General features: G+C 44.6%; 1 protein-coding gene across 1 annotated transcript in view; it reads right to left on the bottom strand.

The window, feature by feature from the left end:
• The window catches only part of Alg14 (ALG14 UDP-N-acetylglucosaminyltransferase subunit), a 93,897-nt gene that overhangs the window by 36,983 nt on the left and 34,406 nt on the right, over window positions 1-22,508 (bottom strand). Inside the window, exon 3 of the mRNA XM_059266171.1 lies at window positions 18,328-18,459. Coding sequence (XP_059122154.1) covers window positions 18,328-18,459 — 132 coding nt within the window. The remainder of the gene's footprint in view (window positions 1-18,327; window positions 18,460-22,508) is intronic.

Genomic DNA, 22,508 nt, shown 5'->3' with positions numbered 1-22,508 from the left:
GTTATCTGGGAGACATCTTCCCATGCCGCTTCCCCTCGAGCTACAGTCAGGCCCCATAAAAGGGGCCAGTGCTCACCTCTGGACCACTCTTAGGAGAAAGAAGAGGCCGCAGAGCGACAGTGGAGGCTGGGCCTGTGGCAGTTCAGCTGTCTACAGGCAGAGCTGTAGAAGGACAAGGCAACCAACTGTCTGAGGAAGCAGCAGGAGGATGGGTGCCGGGTGTGAAGAGACAGGAAAAGAACGTAAGAGCGGACACTGAGGGAAGAGAAAAGGCTTAGAGAAGCTGGGGAAGAGAATCAACAGTCCCAGGTGCTGGAAGAGTAAGAGAGATCGGCTACCTCTTCAGGGCTAAGGATCTCAGACCCTGAGCCAAGAGCTGTAACACTTGCTGCTACCGAAGGCTGAAATAAAACTCTGGATTTCCTAGGACCACCCAGAGCTGGACATTCATGGAGCTAATGGTCCTGATACTGAAGGCCTGTGAGCACCGTAACACTAGAGAGCGCCGATGCTCCCACCTGCCTGCTGCTGCCGCCTCTTACCAAGCACTGAGGGAAATGAAGGCTGCCACACAGCCGCACTGAAGAGCTTCTTCTTGTCTACCCAGAATTCCCATTTGGGTAGAAGACAAGAATCCCCAGTCAAGAAAATGCTAACAGTGAAAAACATCTTTAAGCACCCAGCACAGTGTTAATTAAGCTCCATGGTGGTAGCGGTGGTGGTGGGAGGGGGGACAGGAACAAAGTCAGAATACCTCAGCATGCACACACAGAGGGACCAGAGAGCCATGAACTGCTAAGCTGTAAAGTTAAGTGCTCACAAAGGGGAAAGACTGGAGTGTAGTCACGTTTCAGAAGACGCCTCAAGAAAACAAGGGCCTGAAGTCTGGGGGTCAAGCACAGGCTGATGAGTCCCGAGTCCCGAGAGGAGCAGGTGCAAAAGGCCAGCCTTGAATGGCTGCCCAGCAGGAGAGAGCTGAGGTTCATGGGTAAATCCTGACCCAATGCATTTGGAAGGGTTGGAATCTGTGAAGGAAACACAACCAGAGGGCCAAGAAAGAAAGAAGCAAAGAATTCTTGTTTTTTGTCATGCCTAAGGGGCTCACTCACGGTGCCGTGAGAACCACTCTGGCCACTGTGCAGACATTCCTTGCTAAGGATTTAGAAATGTTTATTTCTAACTAATGACAACAAAGTAGAAGGGGACCCAGGAACTTCCAAGGAAGATTCTCATCAATGTATAGTTATGATCACAAGAGACTAGAAAATAGAATTATGGTTTCTGTTCTATCAACAAGGGAATGCAAGTCTGTAGATATGGACTAGCTCACCTAAACTTGCTTAACTACAGAATGGTGGACCTACCTACAGTTTGAATGCTAGTGTGCATAGGGCCCAAGCCTATTTCCTCTCTGTTCCAAGCAGAGAGGGTATACTTGATACCCTTGCAGAGGGCACAATCACTCACTTGTATTTGGTCTAGGGCTGAGCCTGGAGGTGGGAGAGAGAACTGAGTTTTGATCTCTGTTTTGCTCTCTAGGAAAGGCACACAACCTTCTCTTGGTCCTTCAATATAAACTTTAAGAAAAGGATGAGTTTTGTCGGGTGGTGGTGGTGTCCACCTTTAATCCCAGTTCTGTGGAGGCAGAGGCAGGCAGATTTCCCTGAGTTTAAAGCCAGCCTGATCTACAGAGTGAGTTCCAGGACAGCCAGGGCTACATAGAGAAACCCTGTCTCAAACGAACAAACAAACAAACCTAGAGTAACTGTGAGGTTCAGATACTAACTACACAAAACAGACAGAACACGCCTGCATCCTGTGGCCCAGAGGTCATCTGTTTCAGAGTTGGCTGGGAAGAGAGAAAGAAGTCCTGATGAGGAGCTAGAGAGGTGGCTCAGTGGTTAAGAGGTCCTGAGTTCAAGTCCCAGCAACCACAGAGTGGCTTAGAACACTATCTATAATGGGATCTGATGCCCTCTTCTGTCGTACAGACATACAGTAAGACAGAGCACTCAACATAAATAAGTCTTAAAAAAGGAAGGAAGGAAGGAAGGAAGGAAGGAAGGAAGGGAGGAAGGAAGGAGTCCTATGAGTGCTAATTTTGGAAACAAAAAGGACCCACTGTAACGAAGAAAAGGCACTGAGAAGGGCTCATCTAACTCGTATTTGAACCAGGCTCTTATATATCTAATGCCCACGATGTTTACAGTTTTTATCAATATCTACATGCTTCCCACAGTCAACAGCTAGAAAGGCCTAGAACAGCGTCATACACCATTAAGGAACTGAGAGTCTGAGGGAGGAGAAAAATGAAAAAAACAAAACAAAACACAAAAGGGCTTAGTGTGCTAGGAGGGAAAAGGGTGAGAACCGGTGAATATTAAAGTTAACCTGGGCACGGCGGCGCACACCTTTAACCCCAGCACTTAGGAGACAGAGGCAGGGGGATCGCGGTGAGTTGGAGGTCACAATGATCTTAAAAGAATGACTTCCAGGCCAGCCAGGACTACATAGTGAGGCCCTGTCTAAAATGAAGGAAGGAAGGAAGGAAGGAAGGAAGGAAGGAAGGAAGGAAGGAAGGAAGGCAGGCAGGCAGGCTGATTTCCCAGAAGTCCTGAGGAGAAAGAGTTCCTGTAACAGAGACAGAAGGAAAGGACTGGATGTAAACAGCCAGACTGAGAGAAGACGAACATGGGTGCTGTAACCTGCATTACGGGTGTGAGCATGGACTGGAAGAGATAAAACAGACAGGAAGGTGAGCAGGCATGTGAGGAGATAAAGTCCACTGTGAAGAGGCAGCAGAGAGGATGTGTGAGGCACACTGCGCATGTGTGGAGCAGGGCAGGGAGACAACCTCAACTGTGCTCCGTAAGCAAACCAGGAAGGAGCCCAGCATGGCTCCAGCCATCATGGCACATCTCAGAAACGTGGAGATGCAAGAGCTGTAAGGGGCATTAAGTCATTTTGGCAGGAGGCGGAGTGGCTTTAAAGTCGGTGCATCTGCCGACCGTGCTCCTTCTGTAACTGTTCCCACGAGACAGCAGGCAAAGCTAAGGTCAGACAGAGCGCCGAGGTCCTACAGACTAACTCCTGACAAACCTCCTGAGCCTCCCAATGAATTTCCACTCCTCTACTACGATGAGAACGTAACGAACGTAAACTGGAGGAAGGAAAAACTGGCACGTAGGAGAAAAATGCAAGGACGGATCACCAATGAAGCCCATGAGGAGGAGGAGTTCCAGGTCTGGAAGTCTGTCTTACATAAGCCTCCTTGGTCCTCACAGAGGGGGATATGCCCTCACCCATCCCACCATCCCTCTTCTGCTCTCCAGCAGGGTAACTGCACCACTCTCACCCACCCCATGCAAGCTGACAAAGAACCTGAGAAGGGAAAGCTGGCTTAGATATCAGAAAGCAACAGACCAAGTTCCCAGCTCGCCCCATCCCCCACCCTCCCAGCCCCGTGACAAGAGCTTCCTATAAAACACTGCATAGTGTAAGCAATTTTTGTGAAAACAGCACCTGGAGCTTCGAAGATGTGTACAAAACTGATTTAAGCACAACACACCCATCTGTCTTTAGAGAAAAGTGATTATTTAGCGCACAAAGGCAAAACTAAGCCTCTTCTCATAAACGATCACCTGTAAGCACATTTTTAAAAACTGCTTGTGTCCAAGACTTGTGTAAGGGGCTTAAATATGAATTCAGGAAGATCCAGGCGGCAAAAATGGTCTTAGGTTAACAAATGGAATTTGTTTTTTGCAACTCTACAGAGGATTCCACCGCAAGATTTCATTATTGATGACAGAATATGGAAATGTTGATACTGTAAACGTACAAAGCTTATAAATCATGTGCTCACATTTCTTAAAAAGTGATCAGTCAAAACACGTTCTTATGTAATTCAGAGGTCTGACCCATAGGGAGCTGTTTCCTGTTCTCAAAACTCTGCAACATCAGCCACAGTTCTCCGACCTGGTTCTTACCAAACCCCTTCACACCATAACCAACAACGGCACCAACAACGGCTAACATATCTTTCTCTGTGAGCCATGGTGTTTCAGATGTGTACCTGTAATTATTTGCCCCTGTGTCTTAGGGAAAATCAAGCTATTCTTGGTGGGGCTGGGGAGATGGCCCAGTGGTTAAAAACACTTGTTCTTGCAGAGGACCTGGGTTTAATTCCTAGCACCTATGGGTCACAACCATGTGTAATTCCCAGGCACTCAGGAGGTGTGCGCTCATATACATAAAATAAATCTAAAACCAAATAATTAAAACAAAAAGAAGAAGAAATAGCTTGGCTCACAATTCCAATAAAATGCTGGCCTGGTGCAAGCAGACTCAAACTGCATCCAAACTATGACGTGGTAAACTTTCACAGCTGATTTAATTTCACATGTTTTACACTAAGTTACACATATGTACATACATACACACACACACACACACACACACACACACACACACACACACACATCACCATTAGACTTCACTGTATTCACGCTACAAATGACAACAAATTTCACTGAAAGTCCAGAAGGGGAAAAAAAAAAAGAGAGAGAAGCCACCAAGTAGCAAATTACCAAATGGAAAATGCTAATCTAAAAAGGTTTCTTTTACCCCCTGATTTCATCTTCCACCATTCCTGATTTTAAAGCACATACGAATAGAGCTAATGATTTATGTGGACTTTTTAGATGAAAACCATTCTTCTACCCAGTGAGACAGGAAATTACATAGGCTGAAGAAAATGGGGTCTTTGATGTCCAGGGGCTGCTGGAAAACACTGACTTTCAAACTTCTTTTTTTTTAGACAGATTTTCACTATGTAGCCTAGGCTGACCTGGAATTCATGACCCTCCTGCCTCAGCCTCCAGAGTGACTGGATGAGAACTGAGTGCTGCCACACTCAGTTTGTCTTCTCTTTTTACTAGAATAGCCAACACATCAGAAACGTATTATAAAAAAAAAAAAAAAAAATCTTAGCTGAACTCCAGGGACTAACTCAGAGGGAACAGAAGTCCGCCCAGGAGCAGCTACACATCCCATTATTCATTTGTTCTAGCCCTGCTTACAGCTGTAAGCAGTCACCATTCACTTGCAGTGGGGGTCTTGCGACTTCCCCTTCCTATTCCCTTCTACCCAACTTCTCACCTCTGGTACTTGCCCAGCTCCACCATGCTCTGAGCACTTGAGTACTCGGGTAGCCAAGATGGAGGCTGCTTTTACCCCTCCTTAAAGAGCCATGGTCTGTGGTCAGATCTGTACAAGTTCCCCCCTCGCTTCTAATTCGGATCTGTCTACAGCCGGCACGACCCCCTGCCCCCTCCTGCCCCCAGAAGCTCTGCCGCGTCTGCTATTGGTTATACACTCCTGCCCCCTCCCTTCTCTTTGACCAAGAGCAAAGAACAATGTTGAAAGTTCTAGGAAAGAATCACCTTCCTGAATTTAAACCACATGTGACTAGAGCTAATTGCTCACATGGACCCTGTCGGTGAAAACCTACAGAGCTGGACTGGATCGAAGAGTTACTTGTGCATTTAAGGTCATTTTCCAAACCTTTCTCCCTCTTTACCACACGTTCTCAAGTGGCCACTAGCACGTCCCACCTCCCAGTCCACAGGCCAGCTCTCTCCCAAGCTCACACTCTCTGGGCACACATCTGGTCTTTCTCTGAAAGCACTTTCGCCTCCACTACACTTTCTTCTTTAAAAAAATTTGTACGTGTGTGTATGGGGGGCGGGCATTTGTGCATGCACACAGGAACTAGCACACCAATACCTGCGTGAGTTTATGTGCACCATGTGTGTGAGTGCCTGTGGAGGTCAGAAGGGGGCGTCAGGTGCCCTGGAACTTACAGGCAGCTGTGAGCTGCCCGGTATGGATGCTGGGAACCCAAGCCAGGTCTTCTGGAAGAGCGGTCAGAGCTCTTAAATGCTGGGACATCTCTCCAGCCCCACACTTCCCCTTTTCTTATCCTTTTAAACTAGATGTAGCTTTCTTCCACTTTCGTTTGTTTGTCTACTATAGCCATACAACTACACTTAAGAAAATATGCTAGCTTTCCCTTTGAGAGGAAAAGGCACCACCCAGCCCGGATCCAACATGTGCCTTGCTGGACTAGAACAGCAACAGCTCAGTGAGTGATGTGAGCAAAACCAGATGAGGGAGCAAAACTGGTAGACAGTCATGCTGGATTCCGCAGAGGGAAAAAGGCAATGCTTGCCAAGTGGAAAAGGGATCAACTTAGAAAAATGATTTTCAACCGTCAGAGTCCCTGAGTAGAGAGTTAGAATAGTTCAAAGCAATCGCTAACGGGCAATGGCCTAACTTGGACTCAGATTTTGTTCTGAGCTCTCTCACAATGTGAAACAGAAGCTGTAGGTTTAAATTAAATATTTCATATGTGGGTAGAAGTGGCTATGGGCTGTCACCCAGCCAGTGTCAGTAGAAGAGCCGGTAATTCAACTATGAATCTGCTGGTCCTAAGGAACTAGATATTTAGAGGATCTGCATATCCAGTCACTTCTTTTGGTGGACCCTAATTGTAGTGGGTAGCCATTCCAGCTTTGATCTGGAAGTTCTAACCCCCAGTGAGGCTTGGGTAACTGTCACGCCTACAAGGCAGGGCCAAGAGAGGGCCCCCGAAGACCCGAGATCAGGATGCACTGGCTCTCTTGGTTCCTGGACCCTGGACGCTGGAGGTAGACTGAGCAGAGTTCTCCAGAGAACACCGCCGGACTGTGCCACATCTTTCCTAGACCCTGCAACCTACCTATCCCTTCATTTGTAAGTTACGCCACTAAATAAACCTCCCTTTTAACCACGTGGAGTGGCCTTAATAATTTCACCAATATCTGGCACCCAACGTGGGGCACAAACCCACGACCCTGAGATTAAGAGTCTCATAGAAACATGTGTCTGTAGGGAGGTTGCTGAACTCACATTGCATAGATGAAGGGAAGCAAGCAGGGAAAGAGAAATACTGTTATCATCTTAAGGCACTACAGAGGACTGGGCAGTGAGGAATAGGAACGGAAGAAAACTAAACAAACAGTTCTCAGATATGATCTCATTCATCTTGTACACAAAGCAGCAGATAGTGTGATCTAATTGTTTCTGTTTGACTGGGCTTGGAAAATCTTATTCTTCGCCTCACTTGTAGACAGGCCACTGGCAGACAAGCACAAGGAGTAGCTGAGCACCTTGGACTCTACTTGGTTTGGATTATGAACACCCTTCCTTCTAATAATGCATCTGACAGCCTAGCTCCCTTACCTGCACGGACTATGCACACATACTGCTGTCTAAACAAGGCACCTCTCAACCTTCGACACCCACCTCCATCATGCTACCCATACAATCTCTTTGGACAATGAGACAAGTTCCTCCCCTAACAGCCAGCAGTTTCTATTCAAATATGTTTCTAATGCATCTGGTACAAAAAATGGAAAGTCTAATCCAGTGAAAATAGGTTTTATTGTGTGAACAGTAAGGCAAAACTGCATCTTCAAGTGACTTTTAAGGAGAACGCCCTATTTGCCATCTTATGCCTATGCAAATCGGGTGTACACATGCTTAAAATAAGAGGCATTATGGGAAGAGATGTATGCAGTAGATAAATGATTATATGACCTAATCTATCAATCAAAACAGAGAACCACTCTCACTACGCCCTTAGTAACCAAACTCCTGCTTCTTTTGAACCCCACAAGAGAGCCTCAAACGGTAATGGGGACCGTTGAGTATCTGTGCTCAAGGGGCCCACTGCCAATCTTGATAGTGAATTCCATTATAATCTGTTCTACTGATTTGCTTTTGAATAAAGGTTGCCTTGCTACCATTGAAAAGCTATAAGGCCTTATTTTCGATTCTTTGGATAGGAGGCCAAGAACCCGGAGATACTGTGTTTCGATCCTGACCACTAGAAACAGTGGGATAGCTGACCTCTTTCTGGTCTAGTAAGATAGATAGATACCTTCGAATACGTTAAAAGGTTTTTGGCCACTAAAACATACTGAAAGATGAAGGTTGTTAAACAAGTATAAATGTTATCTTGACAGAAAGTTAACTAATTCCTCAGAATGTTTTAAACACATGTTAATTAGTAGGCCAATAATATTTTTATATGCTACCCAAACAGTGATAATCTTGGTGCCACTGAGCTTGTGGCTCTCCCCAGAAAACACCTAACTTTAAAAAAAAAACAAAAACCATAGCATTCTGTTTATGGACAATAACCCTCTGGGCATGTCAGCAACTTGTTCTGGCCACAGACTTAGACTTTCTTAACTCAAGCTGGGTTTGTTACAGGAGCAAGAACGTCTAAGTAAAATAATGGCCTCTTTCATTCAAAGCATGGGTTTAATCAACACATCTAAGTTTGATCAACTAAGCAGGGCGCACATGGGCTCACAGGGACTGAGGCCGAATGCATGGAGCCTGCACGGGTCTGTATCAGGTTCTCTGTGCATCTGTCATAGCTGTTAGCTTGCTGTTTCTGTGGGACTCCTAAGAGTGGCGGCAGGTGTGTCTCTGACTATTTTGCCTGCTCTTGGGACTCTTTTCCTCCTACTGGGTTGCCTTGTCCAGCCTCCATATGAGGGCCTTTTCCTTGTCTTCCTGTGTCTTGTTCTGTCCTGTTTGTCTGTCCTCTCTTGGAGGCCTGCTCTTTACTGAAGAGGAAATAGAGGGGAGCAGACCTGGGAAAGAAGGGAGGTGGAGGGCAGTGGAGGGGGGAGGGAATGTGAGCGGAAAGTACTGTTTGAGAGGAGAATCTGTTTTCAATAAAAATTAAAAAGAATATTAAAAAAAACACATCTAGTACAGTAAATGAAGACAGTTTCAGGCAAAGGGGCGGAGTATTAGGCTCGAATGGTCTATTTCTTGTCATATACTGAACCTCTCAAACATTTCTTATTTGATTAAAAGTTAAATTAGGTTTCATTTCTGTATGTAAAATCCTTTCTTTGAGTGCTCCATTTGACAAGGGCCAGGCTGGAGTGAAGCCAGGGACCAAACACAGCCAGCTGTTGGCAGGCCTGACCAGCACCAGCGGCGGCGGTGGGTGTCTTTGTTTTGGGGCTGACTCACATTGTCCAACCTTCATTCATTTTAAGTCACCCCACAAGTATGAAAGCACTTTGCTAAGAAGAGACCATGGGAAACTCGTACACACTTGCCCTCTACCCTCAAGAGCCTCACAGATTTTGCTCCCTCTGGAACACAAGCGTTCCTTCACTGGAATCCACAGCAACCTTGCAAACTGAACTTTCCCGTCCTGTGCTTGAAACCAACCAGTTCTCTTCACGAGTCTATTTCCCAGAGACTGTGACTCAAATATTCCTGCTTTCAGGAAAAACTGAAGACACAGCAACAAAAGAAATCTTTGGGCTTTGAGACAGAAAACAGTAAACTCCCAGGGGTTTTAATATGGGATCAGTATGTACATCACATGCCGGGGAGAAGAGGACAGGGAAGAGTATAAAAGGCTAAGATCTATGGGGCTCTCTAGAAGAGTGACAAAGCATATGTGGCCCTTCCAGCAGTAAACAGAACCACCAGAAAATCCGTAGAAAAACTCTACAGTGTCATCAACCAGCATAGCAACAGCAGGACAGGACACACATCCTTTTCAAGCATTCATGGGATATCCATGCAGACTGTATTTGGGATCCTACAGCAAACCTCAATAAATTTAAAAACGGAGCATTTCCATGACCCTGATGGAGTGGAGCTAGACATCAGAAAGCAGAGGGAAAGATCAGGGCAGAAACCATGTGGTGTAGACGAAATTCCAAACAGTCTTAGTAAATAAGAAACACAGAGCCAAATACAGAGTTAAAAGCCCAAGAGATCCGAGCACTAGCGAAGAGCCAAGACCACCTTTAGCTTACCACTCGCTGCCGTCCTTCCCCTGAGAGAGAGACCCTCTTCCTGTGTGTCTTGTGTTTTATTGCTTTCCTGTTCTGCCTTCTCATTGGCTCTAAGCCCAGCCACATGACTTCCTCGTCACTGCCTGTCTATACAGACCTCCTGGTCTCTATGGTTGGTAGTGGGATTAAAGACTCAAGGGTCACCACGCTTGGCTGTGTCCTTGACCACACAGAGACTCTGTCTGCCATGTGATCGGATTAAGGGCATGGGCTACCATCACCTGACTTCTATTCCTGGCTCTCTCTGCTAATGACCTCTGATCTCCAGGCAAACTTTATTTATTAACATACAGATAAAATCACATTTCAGCACAATTAAAGTATCACCACAATGTGGTGATGTAAAATGGCACAGACACTATAAACATCAATATGGAGGGTTCTTGAACACTAAGACAGAGCTACCACAGGATCCAGCAACATCACTCCTGGGTATCTATGCAAAGGAATGTATGTCTGGATGCCACAGAAATACATGTATGTCCACGTTCACTGCTGCACTATTCACGTGATAGACAACTGTGTCCTTTACCAGATGAACGGATAAAGAAAATGTGACATATACAGACACAATGGAGTTTCCTTCTGTGGTAAAGAAGAATTAAATTGAGCCAGGTATGGAGGGACATGCCTGTAATCCCAGCACTTAGGAGGCAGAGGCAGAAGGATCAGAAGTTCAAGGTTATTTTCCACTATCTAGAAGGTTTGAGGCTGGCCTGTGTTATGGGCCGACTTAGAAGCCGTCTTAGAAAAAAAAACAATGTAATTATGTCAGTTTCAATAAATGGATGGAAGTGATCCATATCATGCTAAGAAAAATAAGCACCACAGAAAGACAAATACTGCAACTCTGTGGGATATATATTAAATCCATATGTGCGCACACACATACACATACATATATATGTCTATGACGTGAAAGTGGAGGGGTACTACGGGAGGGGAGAAAGGACAGAAAGGTGGGAGGGAGCAAAAGAATGTCATGGGGGAAGAAGAACTATCATGCTTTCTCTCATGCAGAATTTAAATACACACACACACACACACACACACACACACATACATACACATGCGCGCACGCGAGCGCACGTGAGCCATATGAGTGCAGAAAGGGGATTATGAGGAGGAAGAAGGATGTATGAGAGTAGCAAGGGTGTGAGTACGAGCAAGGAAGAACAATATAGGCGTATGCAAATGTGATCATGAAACTCTTTACTTTGTATGTTAACATAAAGAAGAGAGTTGGAACAGAACATCTCAGAACTGTTTTTACAATTAGAAACTGGAAAATTTTGATTTGTTTGATTTTCCAAGACAATTCATTTGTAGGATTCTGTAATAATCCTTCCTTAATAATTCTTTTGTATATGTGCACATGTTCATGTGTGCATGTACGTTAGAGTGTGCATGTGGAGGTCAGAGGTCAATGCAATCTGCCCGATGCTGCCTCCCCACTTATGCCAGCCCAGAGCTGTGGCGGTGGACACATGGACCTGGCTTTTGTGTGAGTGCTGGGAATCTAAACCCGGGTCCTCACCTTGGTGCAGCAGGCCCTTCGCTAGCTGAGCAGTCCCCCAGCCCCGGCTCTTCCTGCACCAACAGCTCACAGATTCTGGGACCTGCCTGTTCCTGTCTCCCCACCAGGTGGGATTACAGACACATGCCACCATGCCTGGCTTTTACGTGGGTGCTGGGGATCTGAACCGAGGTCTTAATGACTGTGCAGCGTGCAGCAAGCTCGCTGACTGAGCCGCCTCCCTACACCCCTCATCGATAATTTCTTTTATTGTATTGATATGGTTTTATTACATTGCCTAGGCTAGCCTTGAACCGGGTTCCAGTGGTCCTCCCGCCTGCGCCTCCTAAGAAGCTGAGGTACCCAGTGGTACTGTGCCTGGCTTCTTTAACCTTTCCATTCATGTCCATTTTAAACTTGTACTTTAGCAGATACACTTGACAGCTGATTTTGAACTCTGTACTATTATTATTTGGTTGGGCCGATGTTGAGTCTACTTGAAAGCGGACACTTACCTGGGTTACATAAGCAGGGGTAGCTCACTTTTACTACTTATCTTGTGGAGACCCAGAAGTAACTTAGTGAATGGGGGAGCTAGCACAATCAGTAAAGTGCCTGCATTACAAACAGGAGACACGTCTGAGTTTCAGAACCCACTTTTTAAAAAGCTGGGCGCAGTAATAATTCTAGTCCTGGATAGGCAGAGCTGGGAGGCCCCTGGGGGTCCCTGGCAGCTTGACTAGCCTATTTGGTGAGTTGTAGGCCTGGGAAAGATTCTGTCTCAAATGAAAAACAAACGAACTAAAAAAGGTAGAAAGCACCCAAGGGATGCTACCCAAGGCTGTCTTCTGGCCTCTACAAATGCTTGCACACACACACACACACACACACACACACACACACACACACACGCACGCACACACGCACACACACACACACACACTGTATTAATTGATTCTTAATTGTGTTGAGGGAATACATCTCTCAAGGTATGATCCTCCAGAATGGATGGCATGGCGTGCAGTTTGGTGGATCAGCTCTTAGGAATAGGAAAGAGCCGAGCTTCTTAATGGTGCAAACTCGTGGCAAGTGACTTTAGGTCTTACGGTTCCTCCACCCACTAAAGGTAACTAGCAAGGCCACCACACGGAGCAGCAACACAAAGTGCTCAGGTGTAACACACATAAGTGGTCAACACATGTCGGCGATTATGTACCAGGTAGAAGTGCCCTTTCGACACGATTAGAACATTCTATTATCCTGTACTCCCTCTGCACCAACATGGACAGCCTATGTTGGTTAAGACGAGCAGCAGATAGACCTAGGAACGCAGCTGTCTCAACAACTCCAGCAACCTAAAGGCTCACGTGCCTTTGTCTTTTTCTTTTTTCTTTCTTTCTTTCTTTCTTTCTTTCTTTCTTTCTTTCTTTCTTTCTTTCTTTCTTTCTTTCTTTCTTTCTTTTTTTGGTTTTTCAAGACAGGGTTTCTCTGTGTAGCCCTGGCTGTCCTGGAACTCACTCTATAGACCAGGCTGGCCTCGAACTCACAGAGATCCACTTGCCTCTGCCTCCCGAGTGCTGGGATTAAAGGTGAGTACCACAACCACCCGGCTCATGCTCTCTTTTCTAACAGTGAGGTTTTCCCTGAAGCCAACAATTCTCAACCTGTGGGTCGCAACCCTCTTTAGGGTTAAACAATCCTGTCACAGGGGTCGCCTAAGGCCACCGGAAAACACAGATATCTATATTACGATTCATAACAGTAGCAAAATTACAGTTATGAAGTAGGAACAAAAATAATTTTATGGTTGGGGGTCACCACAACGTGAGGAACTGTGTTAAAGGGTCACAGCGTTAGGAAGGTTGAGAACCATTGTGTAAAAAAATTTTTTAAATTTTCTTTTTTTAAAAAAAAATTATTTATTATGTACATAGTGTTCCACCTGCATGTATGTCTGCATGCCAGAAGAGGGCATCAGATCTCATTATAGATGGTTGCGAGCCATCATGTGGCTGCTGGGAACTGAACTCAGGACCTCTGAAAGAGCAGCCACTGCTCTGAACCTCTGAGCCATCTCTCCAGCCCCATGCCATATGATTTTAAGAAGGTTTAAATTTAGTTTGATGTGTCTGAGTGTTTCGCTTGCATGGATCTCTGTGTACCACTTGCATGACTGAGGAGGCCAGGGGAGGAGTTACGGATGGTTGTGAGCCATGTGGGTGCTGGGAATGGAACTCGAATCTGAGAGAAGAGGAACCAGTGCTCTAAACTGCTGAGCCATCTCTCCAGCCCTTTAAGCCATAGAGTTTACTTGGTGACCACCCGGCTACTGTTCAAACTATTCCAAAACATATGCCTAGAAAAATCTTCCAAAATCGATTTTAAATGTAGTTCTTAAATTGTAGCAACAAACACATTATCTTTGAACACACTGTCTTTGCTATAATTTAAAAAGTCAAATCCAAAGGATAAAGCAAAGTCACCCATGAAATGGCCTAGATGTTCATTTCTCAGTTTGTAAAAACGTCCAGTTCCTGACGTAGCATACACAATTCAACTGACTCCTACCCAAAGGGAGAGAAGATTGTCTGCTTCTCAGTTAACGTCAGAGTCTGGCAACACACTACACATGAAAAACTTGCTAACTACAGGTATTAAGTAACAGAGAATTAAGATTTTACTATAATTTACTTTCTTTTGTAATCTAGGAAGTTCGTAGCCATCGCTATCTGGTGCAATTGGGAACTGAGTCACCTTGGCGGAGCGTTAGCATAGCAAGGCTCTTAGTAAACAAATGCACTTGGCTAGCAGGGCAGCAGCAGGATCTCTCTAAAAGCGACCCCACTGGTTTTGTTCTGAGGACTGTCAGGGCACACTCAACAGGGCTTTGATCGTGCCTGCTGCTGGTGCAGGTTCTAGTCACAGTAATGTGTGGCCATCGGCACAGCGCCGTCACAGCCGCCACACGGCTCTCCCCTCTAGTCACTGTTTATAAAACTCTACTTTGGTCCCGTGGGAACACCAAGCACTTCTAGTCAGTTCTGCAAGTACTACAGCACCTGAACATTTCACATTCAGTGGATCTGGATAAATACAGGCGAGATCTTTGTGTTGTGTTTCTCTTTCAGGGCTGCCGACCACACCAAAGTAGCCGTCCAACGACACTCAGGTTTGAAGTGACTTTTAAAATTCAGCACTTGAAAGTGGAAGAAGTATTTCCACATACTCCAAGTCCTTCCTCTCTTATCCCTCACAAACATGAGCATACCCCACACACACTTTTTACAAGCAATTTTACAGCGTTGATGAAACTTTAGACTGATTAAAGAAATGGAGAGGATAGCTAGCCCAATCCTTTTTGTTTTTAGGTAATAAGGCCTCCAAGGAAGTAAGAGGCAAAATGGGCCTGGGACCAAGAGTCCCGACACCCACGAGGCACACCAACAGAGTATCAGAAACACAGAGCTGAGTCGTACAGCACATGCCTAGCATTCCTGAGGACCTGGGTTCAATCCCTGGCACTGCAATACCAAACAAAAACCAGGCCAGGGAGTCACCGAGCTCTTCTGCATCCACAGCGGACATTACCCATCACTTATCATTTCCTTCTGAACTCTGATGTTGCTGCACTCAAACTGGCTGAGTAACGGAAGAATGAATTATAAATGGGTAATACTCAGAAAGGCGTGGCGATTTCTGTTGCAAAGCACGCTCAGTGGCACACTGTAGAAAACAGGGGCAAGCAGAAGACCAGACCAAATCTGCATGGCCTGTTTGGGAGGAAGACACACCAGGACTCTCTTACACATAGCAATAGGCATCACCTAGAGAGAGAACACATTGATGGCGTATTTAGAGAATCCCCAGAAAGGAAATCTCTGGAACACAGTAATCTTCGCTGGGACTCAGAAGGGAGAAAGGGCAGATTTAACGGTTTTATTTTAAAGGGGCTGCTAACCAGTGATACTCATGCCCTACTTATAAAGCAAATGTCTCCCGGCTTTCAGTATGTGCCAGGATTAAACTCATGAACAGAATCCAGAGTAGGAAAGGTAACAGTATTTTTGTTGGACAGCCAGTCCTGATTTAAGTAAAACTAGATTATAGTAAAGTGAATATGATCTTTTTGTTTATTTGTTTGCTTTTTGAAAGAGGGTCTCTCTATATATTCCTGGATGTTCTAGAGCTTGATAATATAGACCAGCTGGCCTTGAACTCACAGAGGTCCTCCTGCCTCTGCTTCCAAAGTGCTGGGATTAAAGATGTGTATGACCATGCACAACCCAATATGATTTTTTTTAAATAGCAATTTCAGTTTACTAAATATTACCACTATTTCCCCCTTTTAAAGATATGATTGGAAAACAAAACAAAACAAAAAAACAAATAAAAACAAAGCCGGGCAGTGGTAGCACACGCCTAGGCAGAGGCAGGTGGATCTCTGTGAGTTCAAGGCCAGCCTGATCTCCAAAGTGAGTTCCAGGAAAGGCGCAAAGCTACACAGAGAAACCCTGTCTCGAAAAACAAAAACAAACAAACAAAAAAATAAAGATATGATGCGGGGCTGGAGAGATGGCTCAGTGGGTAAGAGCACTAGCTGCTCTTCCAGAGGTCCTGAGTTCAATTCCCAGCACCCACATGGTGGTTCACAACCATCTGTAACTGTAGTCCCATGGAATCCGAATGGGCTCTTCTGAGGTGCAGATAAAATAAATAAATAAATCTAAAAAATAAAGATATGATTGGATCTAATTAGTAATGCCCAGCTTTTCACAAAGATAAGGAATGCCACCTTGAAATCTACTGAAGAATGGTGGTCTTTAAATTCAATTCATTTAATTTCATATATATGAGTATTTTGCCTGCACTATGTCTGTGCACTATGTGCATGCTTGGTGCACGAAGAGATCCGAAGAGAGCATCAGATGCCCTGGATCTGGAGTAACGGATGGTTGAGCCACCTTGTAGGTACAGGAATCTGCCTCGGGTCCTCTGGAAAGCAGTTAGTGCTCTAACCACTGACCTCTCTCTCCAGCTCCAAAGAATGGCTTTATACTTAGATTTACATAATTGGTTATAGGAGTATATTTTCATACTGGGGAAAATTCCCTTCACTGTTAGGACAAAGCATGACTCATTCTTGTTTCAATTTTACTCATTAGCCTGTTGCAGGCCATGATTAAAGACAAGGAAGCAGGAGTCTATACTGTTCTTGACTAAGTCAATTTAATCAGAATTCTCTGTTATCTAATGAGGCTGCTTTTAACTCACTAGAAAGCACTGTAGTGTGGTTTATGTACAATATCAAATAAAGAATACTAAACACGCCTCAAAATAAAATAAAATGACCTTTCTCCCCTTCCACTTGTCTCTTAAGTTTAAAAATAAATTAAGCATTTGAGGCCAACAATTTTTTTTTCTGGTTTTTTGAGACAGGGTTTCTCTGTGTAGCTTTGCGCCTTTCCTGGAAGTCGCTTTGTAGACCAGGCTGGCCTCAAACTCACAGAGATCCGTCTGCTTCTGCCTTAAGTGCTGGGATTAAAGGCGTGCACCACCACTGCCCGACAAGGCCAACAATAATTTTTTAAGAAAGATATTTGACTACTACATGCTAAACAACATAGTTGTAGACTGTGAGTTCAACTTATTTTGACAAAAATTTGAGGGAATTGGGAAGATCGGTCGGTCAGTGGTTAAGGGTCCTGGCTGCTCTTCCAGAGGATCTGGGTTCAATTCCCAGCACCCACATGGAAGCTAGCAACCCTCCATAACCTCAGTCCCTGGGAATCCGATGAATCTTCTGGGCTCCGTGGACTCCAGGCATGCACATGACACACAAACATACATGCAGGGAAAACACCCATACATATAAAATAAAAATAAACTTAAAAAAATAAATGCATATAAAACTAATCTAGGGTGGTATAAATCAGAAAACAGTGATGTATTGGGGGTTTGGGTTGACTGGAAGAGGCCAGAGAAAACACTCTGAGGTCATGGAGAGTTTCTATGTCTTATTAGGGATGTGGTCGAACTATACACTTAAGAGCTGTACATTTTATGGTATGTAAATGCTATTTTAAAAAACACATAGAGAACTACTCATGTAAAAAAATAAAGGGTTTTTAAACTGTCCTCCAAAATAAGGGTTTAAACTACAATCCAGCTGATGAAGAACTTTCTAAATCACTAGCAAACATACTTTGGCTCAATTATTCATGAGAATAATATAGACTCGCCAGGACTCGTATATCCGGGAATCGGGCTAGGGCAGTTAATGGCTTCCACCGTCTACCAGAATGAGCCTGATTTAGGAGCCACGCACAGCACTGTGACACACATCCACTGATCTGCACTATCTTCTGCTGCACATCTGCAATTAACCCTCCAACTTCAGCACAAAGACTGCAAGAGCGTGCAAGACTTTCACAGACAGAGAAGGCAGAGATACAGGAATGTATTCAGCTTTCTATTTTCTGTACTCCTTTCCTAGGAAAACTTGAATATATAAGAAATTCTGACTGCCACATACCATATTTGGTAAAAGTCTTAACAAATACCAAAAAGAGTATTGAAAAAGAATCAACTATTTGGTGGCTGACTCGCACATGGTGCTGGTTAGGAACCACAAGCGTTAGTTAGTTAAAGACACTGTTGGCATGTGTCATCATAAGAGAAAGGACAGGACAAACTCTCAGTTCAAACTGTAGCTAGGAAGGCAAACTTCTCACCTCTTTCAGCAAAGTGCACATAAACTACACATTTTGTGCATCTCTAAAAAGCCCTGGCTCACTGATAAACAACAGATCTTATTATCAGTGGACAAGCGATGGGAGAGTTATTTTCTCTGTCCCGAGGGACAGGCTTACCTACCAAATCTGGCTTTATTCGGTGAACCAGGGGAAAGGAAAACCACATGGAGTGCAAGGTGGTGAACACGGAGGAGAGCCAGGACTGCCGAACCTCCCGGCTTCTGGGAATTCGGTGAAGGTGGTACTGGGAGCACTAGAAGGAAACAACAGAGACACAATTCAACTACCAGAGTTAGCATCTGCATTCTTACTCATTTTAATTTTCATCTTAACTGCTTTAAAAGTAAGAGGTGCAAAGCTTATTTCATGCTTCGTCCAACCCTACACTATCGGATTCTGACGAAGAGGTTCCTAAATGCAACTTAAAAAGCCAAGTCAGTTTTGGCAATATGTTGGGAGAGATTTTCCATAAAATATAGTACAAGCAGAGTGTAACATGCAGATACATCCAAGAGATCCAATAAATAATAGACGAAGCAATCTCATATCAAGATAGTCGAAGAAGACGGACAGATAATTTCAAACAGAAGAAATACAAAGCCAGCAAACATAAAGAGGTAGTTAACAACGAAACAAAGCAAAAAGTATTTTTTCAGGTACTAGTTGAACAGTAATTACAGACGCTTAGCATTGTTGAGGGTGTAGAGAACTAGATACACACTCCCTGTGTGAATACATTGATACAACTTTTGGACAGTGGATGGTGGCTAGTGCAAGCCTTGATCTACGTTCATTCCTATATAAAGTGGAAGGAGAGAAAAGACTCTGCAAAGTTGCCCTCCGACCCCAACATGCACAAGCGTACATATACACACACCCCTCTAAATCATAAGCAAAATTTAAAGTCTTAAGCTGTCTTTGGCCTGTGGAGCGCAGCCGCAGTATTAAATTGCGAATGTACTTCGTTGTACAGGTCAGTGACGTGGAGCCCAGTAGTGCGCACAGTTCTTAAATAATGCCCTCATTCTTGCAAGGCAGAATTCATGCGCAGAAAGCAGAGTCCAAGTAACCAAGGAGTAAACTTGTGTGCTTGACTCACTTGTACGAATTATTAATTGAAAAATGAATAATAAGTCAAGTAATAATACAGAGCCCAAATCCCTTCTCTGGGCAGAAATAAAAGGCATGAACAGTGGGACCTATCACGAGTTTCCTGCACAGAAATGAAGATTTATGTAGGGACTGGCAGGGACGCATGGAGGGAAGGGGTAGCCAGCCCTGTGTGTATTTCCAGAAACCTCACTCTGTATTCCCACAGCCACTCGGTGATTCCCAATGTCTCGGCTACTCCACGGCTCTAGTCATCGCCATCTTTCACCTTGGCTCCTACTACTTCCTGCCTTTTAACTGGCCTCCTTCCTCCTTTTATCTTGCTATAATTTATTCTCTATGGAATCACCAAGACTCACCTTCTGATAACGTAAAGCAGAGCTTTTCATTTTCCTGCTTAAAACCGCCCACAGGCTTTCCTGCACCTGAGATAAAGTCCAAGCTCCCACATAACCTAGTACCGGTCTGCTTCTAATTCCTCCTTGCTAGCTCAATGGGCCACAGTCTGTGTCCTCTCAGTGTATCAAACTCTTTCCTGAAGACCTCTTCTGCTCCATCTCACCCTGTCAGCCCTGTCCCCAGACAGTCTCACAGTTAGCTCTGTCCTTCGGGTTAGTTCTCAACTGAACATCACTGTTCAGAGGACAGACAGTATCCCCTCTGCCAATGTTCTGCTTTACTGTGTTCATACAAATTATGAGCACCCCAGCTGAACTTGTTGATTTATGTATCTGATTTTCTGCCTCTCTCACCAGAATGCAACTTGAGAGGGTTTTCTCTTTTCCACTGCTGTAATACTGAGATCTAGTCTGGTATCACCTATATTTTAAGCACTTGGAAACTGTGGAATATCCCTTTACACCGTGTGAATATATGTCACTGTGATTAGTTTAATAAACAAGCTGACCTGGCCAATAGCTGAACAGGATAAAGCTAGGTGGGAGAGCCAAACTGAGAATGATGGGAAGAAGAAGGGCAGAGTCAGGGGAGTCACCAACAGATGCAGAGAGAAGCAAGGTGGACAGCCATACTGAGAAAAGGTACCAAGCCATGTGGCCAAACATAGGTAAGAAATATGGGTTAATTTAAAATGTAAGAGTTAGCTGGTAACAAGCCTGAGCTATTGGTCAAACATTTATAATTAATATTAAGCCTCTGAGTGGTTATTTGGAAGCAAGTGGCTGACATAGGAAAACTCCACCTACAGCAAACATTTGCCATATTATTGCATGAACTTTTCCTGGGGAGACGTGAGCACACATCTTCTACCCCAGAGAGAGTGCCAATGACATACTGAAGAAACTATTGCACCCATGTTTAATTTGGTGAACTAATGAGTTTAATGGCGCTACTTACAGTAGCCCAGGTGACAGGCAACATATTACTGAAGAAAACGTCTCCCCACCTTCTTCTATGTCCTTAGGGAAAGGGGAGACTCATACTCAGTGTGTGCTGCTTTGAAAGCCCTTTCCTCCCTTCCAGGACCTGATAATAATAGAGCCAATCCTGTGCGGGTCGCCTGTGGATAATTACAATGCTGGAGTTCAAGAAGACAAAGGCCATGTTGTATCCAGAGGACAGCGTTCTCCCACGCATACAGAAAACTATCATTATAGCTGCCAGATGTTCAGTCTGTGGTTTATGCTCAAGATGGTGAGGTGGATGACTCTGGCTCTTCACGTCTTAGGGCTGAAGAGACCAACAGATCCACAGTCCTCAGTTCACATTAGAGGAATCGACATTTCTCACAGTGACAGTGTGAGGACCTTGACCCAGGCTTTCTGCACGTTTGACATCTGTGGAGTAGTCCTTTGACGGGTGTTCCTCGGATCTCTGTGCCTTGCTGAGGAGCCTTTACTAACACCTTCCTAACACCTTAGAAACTATACCACCTTCATATTTGCCTCCTACTGCAAGTACCTGTCCCGACCAGTTTCCTTTTCTTTGTTTTTCTTTCTTTCTTTCTTTCTTTCTTTCTTTCTTTCTTTCTTTCTTTCTTTCTTTCTTTTTTTTTTTTTTTTGGCTTTTTGAGACAAGATTTCTCTGTGTAGCTCTGGCTGTCCTGGAACTCACAGTGTAGACCAGGCTGGCCTCAAACTCAGGGATTCCCTTGCCTCTGCCTCCTGAGTGCTGGGACTAAAGGCGTGCGCTACCATCACAGGCTTCTTTGTTTTTCCCCTCACTTTGTATTTAATACACTGACACGAGCCCGCAAATCTCGCTTTCTCTCCGGCTCTTTGAGGACTGTCTCCCGTCTCTGTCCTCTGTGTTGGGTCTGCTGCAGCACAGGCTGAGTTTCCCCATCCATCAACCACTGTCATCAGTGGCACACCCCACCCTCAGACCGCTACCGCTTTGAGGAGGAACGCAGAGTAAGAACGCGGGACCTTGACCTCTTCAGAGCTGAGAGAGGAAGGCTTAGCTGCCTCGTTTCTTCTGTGCAGTTCACTGTGCACATCCCAAATATGGATGTACTTTGAAATATAACCCACTCACTTTTACACTGTCAGCCACGAAGTGAGATTGGTTCTCTTTCTCTACCACATGGGGGGGGGGCAGAACTCTCCAGAGCCCCTCCCCACTCATCTCAACTGACATGATCAAAGGTGAGTGGTAAGGCGGACAGGAAACACTGAAGTATAAAATCTTCAAGTGGAGAAGTGGATTTTTTTTTCCAGGCTTCTAGTTTGTCTGAAATGATGTGAGACACTGAGTTAAATACTGGTGGTATACGACAACTTTTAGCAGTCACAGTATGTTCCAGAATTACATCACTGCTAAAAACCACAAACAGATCTGCCTTCAGATTTGTGAAAACTAAATAGAAGTTTACAGTGATTTAGACGGAAAATCATTCCACCGAAGAATCCAGATGGCATCATAAACCACAACAGAGCGGACCAAGAGGCTATGAAGTCACTTCTTCTTGTTACCACACACTGAAACGTGTAACACACTTATTATTTAATGGATGCCACACTATTGCAAAATCTTGGGAACAAGATGAACACTAAAATGGCCATTTTTTTTTTTCAACTAAGCATGCTTTCAGCTTTCTTCATAATATTTAAAAATAATGTCATCTATTTCTTTTTTTTTTTTTTTTTTTTTTTTTTGATTTTTCGAGACAGGGTTTCTCTGTGTAGCTTTGCGCCTTTCCTGGATCTCGCTCTGTAACCCAGGCTGGCCTCG

The sequence above is a fragment of the Peromyscus eremicus genome, chromosome 6 (genome assembly GCF_949786415.1).
Source record: "Peromyscus eremicus chromosome 6, PerEre_H2_v1, whole genome shotgun sequence".
NCBI lineage: Eukaryota > Metazoa > Chordata > Mammalia > Rodentia > Cricetidae > Peromyscus > Peromyscus eremicus.
This window is presented reverse-complemented; position numbering and strand designations above follow the sequence as displayed.